The sequence below is a fragment of the Strix uralensis genome, chromosome 10, assembly GCF_047716275.1.
Source record: "Strix uralensis isolate ZFMK-TIS-50842 chromosome 10, bStrUra1, whole genome shotgun sequence".
NCBI classification, from domain to species: Eukaryota; Metazoa; Chordata; class Aves; order Strigiformes; family Strigidae; genus Strix; species Strix uralensis.
This window is the reverse complement of record NC_133981.1, coordinates 10847824-10862680: the sequence shown is the minus strand read 5'-3', so window position 1 is coordinate 10862680 and position 14857 is coordinate 10847824. Positions and strand designations below refer to the sequence as shown.

The 14857-nt window shown below is 37.4% G+C and overlaps 1 protein-coding gene across 7 annotated transcripts in view; it reads right to left on the bottom strand.

Annotated features, from left to right (window-relative positions):
- Nucleotides 1–1086: 1086 nt before the first annotated feature.
- Nucleotides 1087–14857, bottom strand: part of CHL1 (cell adhesion molecule L1 like) — a 141341-nt gene continuing 127570 nt past the window's right edge. For 4 of the 7 annotated variants that reach the window (XM_074879177.1, XM_074879174.1, XM_074879175.1 and 1 more), the window contains 4 exons: nucleotides 9818–9979; nucleotides 9010–9141; nucleotides 8093–8165; nucleotides 1087–6180 (listed from right to left, as the gene is read on the bottom strand). In XM_074879177.1, the coding sequence (XP_074735278.1) occupies nucleotides 5964–6180; nucleotides 8093–8165; nucleotides 9010–9141; nucleotides 9818–9979 (584 nt within the window). In that variant the 3' untranslated portion in view covers nucleotides 1087–5963. The remainder of the gene's footprint in view (nucleotides 6181–8092; nucleotides 8166–9009; nucleotides 9142–9817; nucleotides 9980–14857) is intronic. The other 3 variants (XM_074879179.1, XM_074879180.1, XM_074879181.1) reach the window with 3 other exon arrangements.

Here is a 14857-nt window from a genome sequence, read left to right as displayed (position 1 = left end):
ACCTTTCAAATTTCTGTTAAATACCTTTTTTTTTTTTTTCTTCCCAAAAATGGATTTTGCAGCAATATCAACTGCTATGGATTTGTCTGATGACTTTTAATGAGTCCTCAGAAGTGGCAGATTTACTGTTTTGGGTATCAGATGGGTGTGCCTGTGTGCATCATGCAGGTTAAACCCTTCTCCATGAACAGGCAGAGAAAAATTAAAGAAATCATATAACGCTGAATATTAGCAGGGAGGAGGGAAGGACAGGATGACTGTTTTAATACTCAGTAACAAAAGAACTAAGGTATTTTGCTCTTTTCCTATTTACCTTGGCAAACAAAGAACATTTGTTATATTTCTATATAATTAATACATACAGATTTCAGACTTTTAGCATAACTGGAATTTTCCCTAACTAAGGGATTAGAAGAAAGTAATGAGTATTACTGGGTTTCTAGGTGCCTGGATATTTATAAAATCATCATTATTATGGTGATCTTTAATGGAGAGGAGTAGAAATTCACCCTGCTAATCTTTATAGCTATATTCTGCCATGTATAACTGGATCAGTTCCTTTCACCTCTGTTCATGCCTGGTATGTTGAGCTTTTGTCTTCCATTTAATGACTAAGTGTATTCTAATACTGGATGATGTTATTTTTGCAGTTATTTCACATGCCACTTAGCTTAAAGCTCTGTGTGCTTGAGAGGTTATGTGATGTTAACTGACACAGGGTATATAAAGCATGTTATAGATGCTAACATATAGGATGATAGTTTGATCCAGGAGATAATCATACTGTGAAAGAAATGATGCATTTGAATTCAGGGTGTTTACAGTTCACATTCATCCCTGCTTTGGTGTAGATCATTCTAGATAGCTGTTGTCTGTGGTGTCTGACAGTCCCCGTGAAAGCCAAGGGCAGCTTGACCTCCGTGCAGGGCCAAGAAAACCCACCACAGACCACTAGCTTGAGAGGGCGATGAATGACAAATAAAACAGATTCCCAGCAAAGAAATGGTATCAGGAGAAAAAAAAAATACAAACAACAAACCAACAAACAACAAACCAAAAGAGAAACTTGTTGATTACAGCTAAGGCTTTTGAAGATTACATCAAGTCGAACTTTTATTAGCAAAGTTGTATTTCATGTAAAATGAAAATATCTTTTAAAACCATACGTGCACATATGCATGATACAAACAGCAACTACAGTACAACACATTTCTCTAAACTTTAATAAATGCACACTAACATTTAGCTCAAAAGTAACATTGTAACGGTGACACCACATTTGCTTTGATCTTTTCTCATGAAATTACAAAGTATCTTGTTTAAAGTAATAATAATAAAAAACAAAACAGACAGTATGCTTTGGCTCAAACCCACCTACTGGTTCCTGCCTGAAAACTGAAGAAATCAGTGCAGATCACTTGAGACTTTTACATGAAAGATATGGAGCTGCAATGTAAACATGTACTGGTACTCCAACACGGTTTCTATGCCTTATTTTGAAATACTAAACATTAACAGAGATGCAGCTGAGGGCTTGATCCATTGCCAAACAAAGGAAATTCTCTGGTCATGAAGAACTTCCTTTCTTTATATCCATTCTTACAAGTACATAAAATAATCTAGATTTACCACTCCGGCAAAATAATGACTACAAATATTATGATGAGATTTCCTTTCAGAAGCACGCAAGGATCAGTGAATGTTATTCTAGCTTTAGTGTACAAAACTGCATGTGGAATTACTGTTAAAAAACCCCACCTTTTTATATAGAAAGATTATGCTAGTATTTGTTTTCATCTCAAAAATAATATCGACCTGAAAACTTTTATTAAAACCTCTCATGCGTTGGATCTGACCCATTCAGTCAATGGAAGTAGTTATCAGAAAAAGAGCTACTCATTAAAATTTGTGTAATAAGAACACAACAGAATATCATAAGTGATTAAATTATATGCTAATTAGAGCCATTTAAAATTTGAGTTACAAAGAAGGTGTTTCAATTTATTATATATGCACATACATTTTTATACAGAGGGGAAAGTCATTTTCTGATTTGATTCCTAATTCTGCTCTTCCTAAAGATCCAGCCCCAGCTGAAGTGCAAGCAAGGATTTCTTGAGACTGGGTCCCAAAATTTTGCCAGAGAATGAAGCTGGGGCCATTCCTACAAGTTCTTGATAGTGCAATTACATTATATATATATTTTTAAAATAAATATATAGATCTGAGATTACAATCCATATCAAATCAATGGCATGCTGTTCTGTGAACACAAATGGCTCACTTGCATGGGAGCTAGCACACGGGGGTTTTTCCCATTAGTTACGAAAAGCTGATTTTATTTGCTTAATCTTATGCACAGCCAAAACTGCACAACTTTTTGAGAAACATCCATCCCTCTCTTTGTTCCAGAGGAGGCTGCTTAAATCCGCAAGCCAAGATTCCTGGGGCCAGGGAAATGCCTCCTCCTTGCTGGATCAAATTGCATCCCGGGTTGACTAAGATATCAAATCTGAAAGTGTCATTTCCCCTCTCACACTTGTACTGTCAGCAAAATGTAATGGCGTATTGTAACCAAATGTAACCAGGCTAACAGCTATGGCAGTGGGTAATTAATAATTCTCTATCCAGCACGGTCTGCGTGCTCACATGGCTGGCCATCCCTGACTCCCTCCACCCAGCAGGCAGTCTGAAATTCCCTGCTAGGTATTAATTAGTGAAATCACCACAGATTTCCATCAACTAATTTTAATAAACACTCCTGGCCACGGCAAAAAAAACCCAAACTAAAACAAAAAACAACTATTGGATTTAATGTACTATTTCAGAACTGCAGTACAGTTGGTGATACTTTTTATTCAGCCTACAAGGCCACATTTCCTCTCACCTGTACCAGACTGCCCTAGAGAAAGATGCAGCCTATCTCCTGGCAATGACAAAAAACTGCTCAGAAAAATCTAAGCTTGCTCTGTTAGTTTCCTTTTGAAAGCAAATCTCTAAAAAACCATCAGTGTCCTGCGCTTTCGAAGGTACACTGTATGAGTGGTGCCCTTACAATAGAAAATAAAACCCCAATGGGAAGAATAAAAAAAAGGAAAAGAGATGATTGGAAAAGAGAAAAAAAACTCAGGAAAGCAAGATTCCCCATGAGTTTTAGCCATTTGTTTAATATTCATTGGGCATATTCCTCAAAAGTCAGTGGGCACTGTACAAATTCCATTGCACATCTTTTTGTCACTGTTATGATTTTTAGGCCCTGAGGCATCATGAAACACCAACATTAAGATTTAAGGATCTGAATTAAAATTTTAATAGAAAAAGCACTCATACCGGCACAGATGAGTAGCACATCACAGGAATGTCATAAACATCTCTTAGCAGCAACAGAGCAAGTGATAGCACAGGGGATTTATATTCATTATTCGATAATTTGACACTCACTAATATGATTTGAAATTTGTGTCTGTTTAACATAGGCATTTACTGGGACAAGGAGTCTAGCTGATCTGCAGCAACCCAAAGTACAAGAAAATGGACGACTGGGACTGCAGATGGGTCGCATCCAGGCTCAGCCCCTGCCCTGGTTAGTGACCCCACGGCTGGGGAGCTCTGCCAAGCTCAGGCACAGCCCCCGCCCCAGCCCTCTGCACAGGGAGGTTAGCAAGGCTGTGGGGGAGTCCACTCCAATTCTCTTCCTATTTCAAAGCGCCTAGTGGGGATGATTTCTAAAGGAAACACACTAAAAATAGCCTGAAGCTTGCAACAAAGGTTGTCACAAGCCTAATCAGTTCTTAAGACTTTATCTGGTTTGGGCTGCAGCAGACTAGAGTCAGCAGATAAAGACCCTGGTGGGAAATGTCTCTGTTGATGAGATGCCAATTTTCACATTTCTCCACTTATGCACTCCCTTCATTTTAAAATGAAGATTTTTTCAAAAATAAAAATTACTTTGGACTTTTTCAGCATTTGGATTGAGTGAAATACAAAAAATAAAACTTTATAAATAATAAAAACTGAATGACTTGGGTCACTGACATGGACTGGGGTGATTTTCGACTCAGGGCAGATTTCAACTCATCCTTTTATACGCACACACATGACATCACTGGGGGTTTTGGGCTGGCTGTTTGTGATTTGCTTTTTCCAATTAGAAGCTATATGAAAGGTCCTTACAAACTAAAATTTAAAAAAAAAAAAAAAAAAAAAAAGAGGAACAGATATGCAGAAGTATGGAGCACCAAAGGCCACTTACTGTTTTCAGAAATTGATAAGCGCTGGGGAGGAGCCCAAGCTAACGTGAGCTGTGTACAAACTATGGCCTTTCTACTGGTAACAACCTGAATTTCTGTGGGCAACTAACGGGTCGTAATTGTAGCCGTTAATGGAAACGTAACCATGTGAATAATTCTTGCTTCCTCTCTTTCTTCCACTGAAGTAATCGAGACCATGAAGGAGCCATTGGGGATATTTGCCTAATTACTATCACGATGCAAATGGCTTTTAGGATATATTCCTCCTGCAGTAACTATTTAAAAGATATTATAATTGAAGTGACAGTCATTTGTAAGTGCAAGAAGAAATGAAGCCATATTGATACTCTACTCAAATAAGCATATTCAAAAATACAAATGCTTTTAAAGTAATTCAGGAGATTCCAATACAAAAAGACCAAAAAAATGTGCTGTACAGCTTTGCTGAGTTAGTGTTGGAGAGGCAAAGAAAAGAACCATGTTTAAACCAGCATTCAGTAAACAAAATATAAAAGAAACTATACCATAATATTTTCTCTTTGCTTTTGCTTTTGTTTATTTAACAATGAATAGCTTGAAAATAAATGATCTCTTGAAAGTCAAGTACATCTATTTTATGTAATACTAGGAAGATGTGAGATTTATATGACTGGTATACACACAACTCCTTCTGAAAACTAGTTTTGCTGGTCCAAACCCATATTGAGAAGCAATTCTATTCATCCTACACAGCTATACAGACTCATGCTAGCAACATGTCTCATTTCAAAATAAAACAAGGCTGATTTTTACTTGTGTCAATATTAATATCATATGTACAATTTCTCCATGAAATGTATGCTAGCGCACAAATATACAGATATGAGACAGACAACAAGCATTTTGCTTAGAAATGCAGCTTGTAGAGACTCGGGAAAACAAAATACTTTCTAATGATGGTTGATGAGAACCCTGTTTTGCCTTGCCACAGGAAAGATACTGCAGCTTAACTTATTTAAGGAAATAGTGCCAGCTACTGGACAGAAGATTCATCCACAAGGCCAGAGCTTTGTCTTTTAAGAGCAATTTTTCTGTGCATAAAGTTGCATCTCTAAGTATTGGTAATTGCAGTCAGCTGTAACCACTAAAATAATTTTAGAGTATCATAAGCAAAGGAGTTTATTTTTTAATGAAAAATTATACAATATATAGAATATATTTCTCCAGTATTTTAAATTATCATTTTTCTCAGTAAGATGGATTGTGTCACTTTGCAGAGTAACCTGTTGTCTTTGTTTGATCTTCTTGTTGTGTTATAACCTCTACAATGCCGAGGCCATGGTACATGAGGGAATACTATATATAAATGTATGTACAAAGTGACAATGGCCACACAGGAGGGAAAAATACTATACAAGAGAAACATATTCCAAGCCTAAGAAACACATGGAGTAGCAGTTACATATACAGATGTCACACTGAGTAATTCTGTTTTGGTAAGACTAAGACATTTTGTATAGTAAAGAATTATTTGTTTTGTTTTAATTAGAAGAAAACACCTAGAAATTAGGATGGAAAATCATCTTTTAGTGGCAGTGACTTATTTTTATATTACCTGGATGTCAGGTTCCTGACTGGCTCAACTGGCAACCTGCTTCCAATCACATGTGGTAACTGTGGAGTACTAATCAAGATAAATATCACAATTAAACACGAATCATTCTTGCTTATATTTCAGGCGTGGAGAGGAAAAGTTGCCGTAGAACTCCCAGTGCTTTCCACTGATCCTTTTTCCTTAGATCCAGAATAAGCTCCAATAAATGAACCATCTTCATTGAACATCCCATGCTCCCCTTCTCCATAATCTACCAGACTATCAGCACTTTCAGTGGCTTTAATGTCCCCGTTAATTGACTGGACGCTGCCTTTCAGCGGCTTTTCATCGCTGTCACTACAAAACAAAGAAATGCCTTTCCAAAAATCTAGCTTTTAATTACAGGCATGGAAACTGCTCTTTTATTGCAAAAGAAAGCAGCAAGAGGGAAGAGCGGGGGAAACATTTCTATGTGGGTTGTACACTGAGAATGATCTGACCCCATGAGTCCTGCTTGGTCTGGTGCACCTCAAACAGGTCATGCACACCGACCTGAATTCCCCACATACATGATTTTGTGATTATAACAATAATGGAATTGGTTAAAAAGGCAAACATCAATGAAAACTACAAGTGTGTTTTGTTTTTTTTCCCTTTTTGCCTTGGACAGACAAAAGAATGGACATAAAGTGAAGGGGAAAGAAAAGGAAATGTTGGAAAGGATCTGATGGATTCATTCCAGCAATCAGTGCTCATGTTAAGTCTTCAGCATCTTACAGAAAGAGACATTTTCATTTTACAAAACAGTGGGCGCTATTCAGGGCCTATTTATTTCATTTTTCTTTTGAGGTGGGTGGGTGAACTGATGTAGAGTTGTGGGATGAGGCATCAGCTGTAGGTTATACCTCACTGCTTTGTGAGCATTTGTGTGATTTTAGATGACTAGCAAAGGGGCCTTCTTCCCTTTTTTTCATTTGTTCTGCTGTTATCTTACTGTAACTGATGGAGTTTCTCTCTGCTAAAGGGTAGGAACAGGGAAAAACGAAAGCAGAATCAGAGTGTCTGTATCTGCTCATATGCAGTCTATGTTCAGCGGCAATTTCGTGAAAAAGACAGACCCACCACCAAAATTCAGGAAAAAAAAGGAAATTCCACTGGTCATTCCTCCTAATGGCACCACAGAAGAAGAACCAAAGCAGCCTGACTTCTCCCGACTGAACATGACATCTGGGGGGATTGGGAACATAGATTAAAAGCTTACAAAAAAACCTAATTAGGCCTCTGAACTAGGTACATAATTACTCAATTATGGCCCTTGCTGATGCCAACTCAGTGTCAAAGCTTTGGTTATGTTATCTAAGGTAGGACAGAGAAATGCTCCTGAACTTTAACTCTTCAGCATGTAATCAATAACATAATAATCAATACAGTAAAAATATTTGCTACTTCTCTGCACATGGCATTTCTATTTATATAAAAGACAAGTTTGGAGTTTGGGGTGAAAGGAGGGGATCAAAGTTATTAACCTCAGGACTTTCTTACCTTTCTAAATATTTGTCCCATTAGAAAGCATTAAAAATTAAATAAAGATGAAATTATGCAGAAAAAACCCCTATTCCAGTACAAATAATGTAGTATATATAAGTGGGATTTCAACAGAAATTTTATGCCCTTAAGGCCAGCGACACCAGTTTTCCAGCATTGTTCTTATAATGATGTATTTTTCTTCATACCACAGTTACATAATATTGTAAGCTTTAGTTATTTTAAAGCAGCCAAAGTGATTATTTCAGTTCTCCTACAGAAACTTCTGTAGTGAGCTTTGTTTGGGTTTTCACCATCTCTTACCATGTTTCAAAATTTTGTTTTCTTCCACAAAAAGAACATTCCCCATATTAAACAATTTGGGCCTGACTGAGTTTCAGAAACCCACTGAAGACATAAAAGTCTCTCTATTGACTTCACTAGACATTACAGCAGGAACCCAAATTATCATATATATTTACATTATTCATACAATGCTAATTAAAAAAAAAAAGTGAAAAATAGCCACTGATACATCAACATTTACTTATATCCCAACCTGGATGTATTTAAGTATACTGGATATACCTTTATATTCCTACTAGTATCCACTCCTATGAGGTTTGCTTTGAAAATGAAAAATAGCATTAATTGCATGCTATAAAAATGTCCTAAATAATGATGACAGCTGGAAACAAACAAAACCCAAAAAACAGAAATGCTTGTTAAAGCGGGTCCTATTTACCTATATTCCCCAAAGATTTCATCTTTTATTGATTGAGCTTCAGGATCTGGATGCAAATCTTCTTTTTCTTTCACTGTACAAATAAAATAAAGCACAGATCTGTATGCCATGTTCTGCTGTGGACTTTTCTGTTTGCAGGTGCAATGGGAAAATCGCCTGTCACCTACAGCCTAACCTGGAGGGCAACAGCTCGCACTGCATGTCTGGCCAGACACAACCAGCATGCTTCCATCAAGGGTTTGGGGCCATTCCCCAATTTTTAAGAAAGCTAGCAAGTGTTTACAGAATCATAAAATCATAGATGGTTTGGGTTGGAAGGGACCTTTAAAGGTCATCTAGTCCTACCCACCTGCAGTGAGCAGGGACATCTTCAATTAGACCAGGCTGCTCAAAGACCCGTCCAACCTGGCCTTGAATGTTTCCAGGGATGGGGCATCTACCACCTCTCTGGGCAACCAGATCTATTCTTAAATCCTTACTCATTGCTTTGAAAACTACAGTGTTACCTTCAGCAAAATATTCTATTGTTCAGCAGTTTGTCTACCCATGGAAGTTATGTCAGTTAGTATGTCAAGCAGCAGTTATGAGGTGAAAAACGAGCAGGTAGACCCGTCAACGCAGGCTCAGAGGTGCAGCTGGTGAAGGACCTTGCCTCTACAGCTGGATTGAATACTGGAAGATTCAACAAGCACTATCAAAGGCCTTAGCAAGATCTCTGACCAGCACACAGCACTATCTTACCCAGAGAGTACAGTTTCACTTATATTCATTAGAATCCATCCTGAGGATATTTATCAAAAGCTACAAATCCTAATTGGATGTTTCTGCTTGTGGCTTTGCAGCCTCCAGAGATAAAAGTCTGAAGGATGCTTGTTATTAACATGTGAACATAGCGAAAGGACAATAAATCCATTTACCTGAGTATTTTCCTCCTTTATTTCTTCTGACAAAGCAAATAGTTAGCAGCAGTAGGGTGAGCAAAGCGATGGCACACATCAGTCCAATAAACCACCCCTGGGTGGAAATTCCATCGTAAATGCCAGCATAGGCTTTGTGAAACAGAAGAGGAGTGAAAAAGAAGAAAATTAATCAGAGGAAGAGGGCATCACCCTACTATAACATGAATACATAGCACGTTCTTCACTGGATCCTAATTGAATCAGTCTATCACTACTTATTGTGTTCAACTTAAAGAAATGCAAGACAGAAATATGTTCAGAGCGTGACATTTTTAGACTTAAGGGGAATGCTCAGTCTACAAGGCACAATACAGACATTTTGGAAAGGTACTTCTGAGAGAGTAGTTGACTCACAGGATTAATGCCAAATAGGAAAGCTGAACAGAGAATTGTTAAGCCTCTCATGCAAAAGCAGTTTTGCGAAAGAAACAGAGTTAAAAGGGCACCCAAGACATGCAAACCACTGGACTGGCACACTTAAAATTATATCACAGCACTACCCTTTCAAAATCGCATAGGAGGAAAACTGTTTTGTAAAGGTTTGTAATTGTTCCAGGCTATTGTGAGTCAAGTAAGGCACAGGACTCAGCCGAGAACCATGGATGCGTTTATGCTCCCATGGGATTCAACTGCAAGGGTCAACGTAAAAATCACAGAACAAAATTATGATTTTGGTACACTTTCACTGCACAATGTAAGATGTAACTTCAACATTTGTTTACATTCAAAATAAATCTTTATCACCTTGAAGGGTTTCATGTCTCACCTCTCCCCCTTGTCTCAATTACATCTTCAAAAATGCTATTGTTATCAACCCAATTCTTAGTCACTAGACGAACTGTATATTCAGTTCCAGGCTCAAGTGCCTCAATGGGGTGAAACTTTTGGGTGGGCTTTACTGCTTCTGAGATCTTGCCGATCCCTTTACCTATGGAATGTACATATTCAGGTCATATTGATTAATGGTATTCATTGAACAAAAGGCCTGTGAAATGCACACTTACAAATAATGTAAATAACACACAAATATGACACACAAGGATTTTTAACATTTGTCACCAGATAATCTGATTTTTAAAAGCAGGCAGTGAAGTAAAAAACATTCCCCCTATTTGATTTTTAATATTCCATCAGATAAAATAAACAGCAGACTGAAGTAATCCTGATGTTTATGAAGGGGTTTGTACATTTCCCAGGATGATAGTTAATATTGATGGGGGATTATGGACCTGCTTTAACTAATGCATGCTTAAAAAATTACAACTTGAAAATGGGCTTGCTTTGTATAGATAATCTGGGGCTTGATGCTTCTCCCATTGAACTGAACTCAGCAGGGAAGCACAGACAGCTTGTTATCTGGAAATGGATTCTTACATGTCTCACAGTAAAAATTAACATTGGGATTTGTACTCATTTCTCTCCTGACAGTGATTTTCCATGTCCTTTAAATTCCACAATGCCTGCACAAAGCAGTGTTTTAGGTATAGCTGAAGTTTGCTTTTAAATTGGTATTTAGGCATTTCAATGTTCCTGATGAGTTTAATATCTGAATAAGAGGTAGAAGGGAAATTCCAGTAGCCCTAGTTTTAAATCCTTTTTACTTGCAAAATGCCTACTGTAATTTCTGTCTGCATTAAGATTGTAGGGTATTAAATAGGTTTTTTTAAAATAGCATTTGTGGATAACAGAAAAAAGGACATCTAGAGAGGTTAGCAATCACTGCCTGAACATGAAAAGTCTGTTCATATAAACAAATGCAGAACTGTGTGTTGACATGGGGGATCTCTTTAGTCAACCAACAGGGGACTGTGCCTGCCTTCAAAGGCAGGAGAGAGATCGGGGGGGGCTGCACTTAATAAATATAACTCTTTAATTGTGTTCAGTTGCCTAATTTGCCTGCTTTATCCAAAGTTGTCTAAACTAAGGATTGAGCACAGTATAATTTGAAAACTACTTGACCATTAGCACTGACAGTAAAACAATGCTCGTTAATACTTAAGCTAGTAAACAAGCAAAGCAAGAAGCTTTCAGAGATTAAGGCTTAGTTGACAGCTGAAGGAAAAAAAAAGAGATTAAGACGAATCAAAGCACAATCAAAGCAGCAGTTCAAGATAAGTTTTCCAAGGCAACTGTACATATATTACAATAAACAGTTACATTAGTAGACCATTGGGACCCAGAGAGAACACATACAGCTGAAATAATGTTGATACTGAAGCACAGCTTATTAGCATAAATTAATCCATCTATCAGTAATTTTTGCTAAATGAATTATGTGAAACTGAGCTATAATTTTTAATCAAACTGCAAATTAATCAACAGGATATCACAGGTATATTTTAATTACACGTTCTAAAATCAAGACATCAGAAAAACATTATTTAATGGAAACACGATCCATAAAGTGACAAGAATGAATGTGAACCTTCAACCCATTGTGTATTAAATACCGTATAACACCTAGGCATGACATGAGAACCACATGGTCCAATTTGTACACAACACAAGTCTCCTTAGGAAGCATTTCTCCTGAATTCCTGGTAAGCAAAATGCTTATCCCTGATCTCAATGGTAGTCCACCGCTGTGGTTCATTGTCCATTTTCTTAAACCAACTTAAACACTCCATATCTATCACCTATTTATTTCCAGCTTGTGCCAGCGTCTTCTTTTTGAATGGTCAACTCTTTGCAGAAGCACAAAGTGGGAACTGATATGGCTGAAAAATAACCCTTTTCTGCCAGGGTATTGTTCAGCTGTATCAGCCCCTCTGGCCAGCCATGCCACTGCCCTGGCACACCAAGCAGTGCTGGGCTGGGACGCACATCTTGGAATGAGGGTTTGAGCCCAACCTGACCTGGGACTGGGGATTTACCATTAACATCACCTATCCCAAAACACAAACCAGAATTTTTTGTTTAAAACTCAGTACAGCTGTCCAGTGACAGGTGATTATGAGGTTTCTTTCCACGTGATTTCTTTCTGGCCTGTGTTACACACTCAATATAGGACCTACAGAGGAGAAAGCATTGCTAATTGGGGCAAGTTTGGTGGTTGGAATAGAAAAAGCACCGTAGCATCCTGAAAAATAAAAGCAAAGATATACAGATAAGGAAAAGCTCAACATACTGAAAGGTCAGTGAGCTGCAGAAATTAGCTTCAGAAAATTGAAAGCAGTTGGGTTAGGTTTTTAATCTACAATAAGGGAGAAGAAGCATTAGTAATAAAGGCATATCACCAGCACTTCTCATCTTCCCCCACTATTTATCAGCCATACCATGGGACTCGCATGAACATTAAACACTGAACTGCAATTTTACAATATTCCTACCGGGCTTCAAGATTTATGAGAACAACAGAACACACATTTTTTATAGAAGCTTATGGCATAAAGGGAAAAACAATATAAACTGCCCCCAAAGACTTAGAAGACTGCTAGTTCTCCAAAACTTGGCACATCTGTTATAAAACATACTTACATAAAAAAACTGGCAGTCTAATAGCTAAATACTAATTGTGGGCAAAATCTTAATTTATAACCATACCTGTCTAAATACATCTGTTGCAATAAATGGAAAGTTGAACTTTCATTAGTTTTCCCCTACTGCTTGGCTATTAAAAGTGTATAAATATGCATCACAAATATCCTTCATCTTCTGGGCTTTTTTCGTGCAGGAAGTAATTCATGCTAAAATCGGAAATATTTAAAGCTATAAAGATTAGTAAACCTGTAGTATGTAAAGTCTACTGAGAAGAATTTATAGGTAAGTTAGTGATCATCTATTTGTACTGATTGTCATTTGCAGGAGAAGTCTGAGCTCAGAGAAGAAGAGAAGTTATAGTTTGTTTCATCTCCTCTTCTCTTTAGCTGTGTTGGCTATACTGGGGCAGGCTGATTGAAGAGGAAAAAGCAAAAAAAAAATAGTAAAGAAAAACAGTTAATCACAAATTTGCTTAAAGTACTCCCAGACTGATACATTTAGCACATTTTATTTAACATGCCTATTTTTCTCGCTCAAAATGATAAGGGCTTGAAACAGCGATATCCCATGTATTCCTTTTCCCAGTCTGGCAGGACAGTTTGTTGCCTGTCACTAGCAACAGGGTTTGATGGGCTACAGGCCCCCTGGCCAGAGAAGAGGCAGCAGAGTGGGGTGGCATAAATGACAGAAAAAGAAACTTTTCACTAAGATTTCATCAGATTCTCTTATTGTGAGCAGAGGGTATATTGCTGGTAACAATACCAGTGGTTACATATGGCTAAGGCAGTTGTATTTTTCCTTTTTCACTGTGCCTGTGGCAAAAGAGAACTAAAACCAGATATTTTGTAACTAATGGTTACTCTCCTCATCTTACGGTGTGTCATGAAGGTTAGTACCCTCCAGCTAAGATTTCAAAAAGCCTGTGGGAATTATGTGCCAATTGCCATTGAAATATAATTAAACTGGTGAACTTCTATTCTCTGGCCTCTCTGGAAAATAAAACTATAGTTGTATGGCTTCCTCTGGATGAATTTTTCATTAAGGCTTGAATTTCTGGACACACAGTAATCATTCTCAACATGTAATACATGTTTAGTAATCCTCCAGAAATACTGGTAGCTCTGGATGAAAAGAAGCTTTGTGTTAAAGAAGAACTGCTATATTAAATTAACTTTTTTCACTTATGTAAGAACATTATTTTGTGTTATGTTTCTGAGGGCTAATGATCATCGGGAAATCGACATTCTCAAGGGGAAAGCTAATTAGTTTGTAGGTCATTTAAGAAATACTGCCTGAAAATGGAAAGTTAGAGGTAAAACTCATTTTCTAAAGACAGTATACCTTCTTCTATGGAATGAAACCATGAGAAAGCCACAAAAATGAAACTATTATTTATTTTGCACTACAATGCAAATATCCTTTTGCCCAGGGTCTTCATGATTGTCCACAGTAATTCATCAACGACAGAAGAAGACCTTTGGTTATATATCAGCATTTCATATCTGAGTTATTTTGGCTATGTTTAAGATCTTTGATAAGAAAGAGGACTTTTATTTCATTGCCTTTGTATTAGCTCCTAATGCCAGTGGTGTTGGGTCATGCAACAAGGATGCTATAAATGAAAGCTATTATATTGCTTACTTCTATTTCTCACTAATTCCAGTGGGTCTGCATTTAATCTTGGAGAAAAATATTAAAGTGTGGTTTTCCTCTGTTAAGTTAATTAGACAGAAACAGCCCTGTCTGACAGAGGCAGTACTGCAGAACAGAGGGCTCTACCTCTGATGCTGCCGGACATGCACAGGATGCAGAAAGTGGCACTGCTCCGCTGGAGAACAAAGAAATAGAGATGTGAGCGTGAGATGGTCGTTCCCTATCAGTATACACTCATGGCCTTTTGGTAAAGTGTTGCTAACCCAAAGAAATGTGTTACTCCTGACAAAAAATGATTCATTCACAGAGGAAGATGCTGCAGTTGTAGAGAAAGGGTATGATCTACCCATTTATCTATACAGGGAGTTACATTTATTTGAGAGAAATATTTTTTACTAAATTTAGTCATTAGTGCCACTGCAAACTCATCATCAGGAGGTGGGTTGCACATAAATTACAGGTTAGCAAAATTACCATTTAAAGCTCAACAATTTTCCCTACACAGACTTTCTTTTAGTGGTGATACATGCATAGTCACACTTGTACATATTAAAAAAAGAGACTGACTTTTTTTTTCTGATTCCAGACTATAGTAGCAGGGATAACTGCAAATAAATGAAAGCAATAGTGGTAATGCAGATCAAGTACATCAATGATAAAATGTGAATGAATC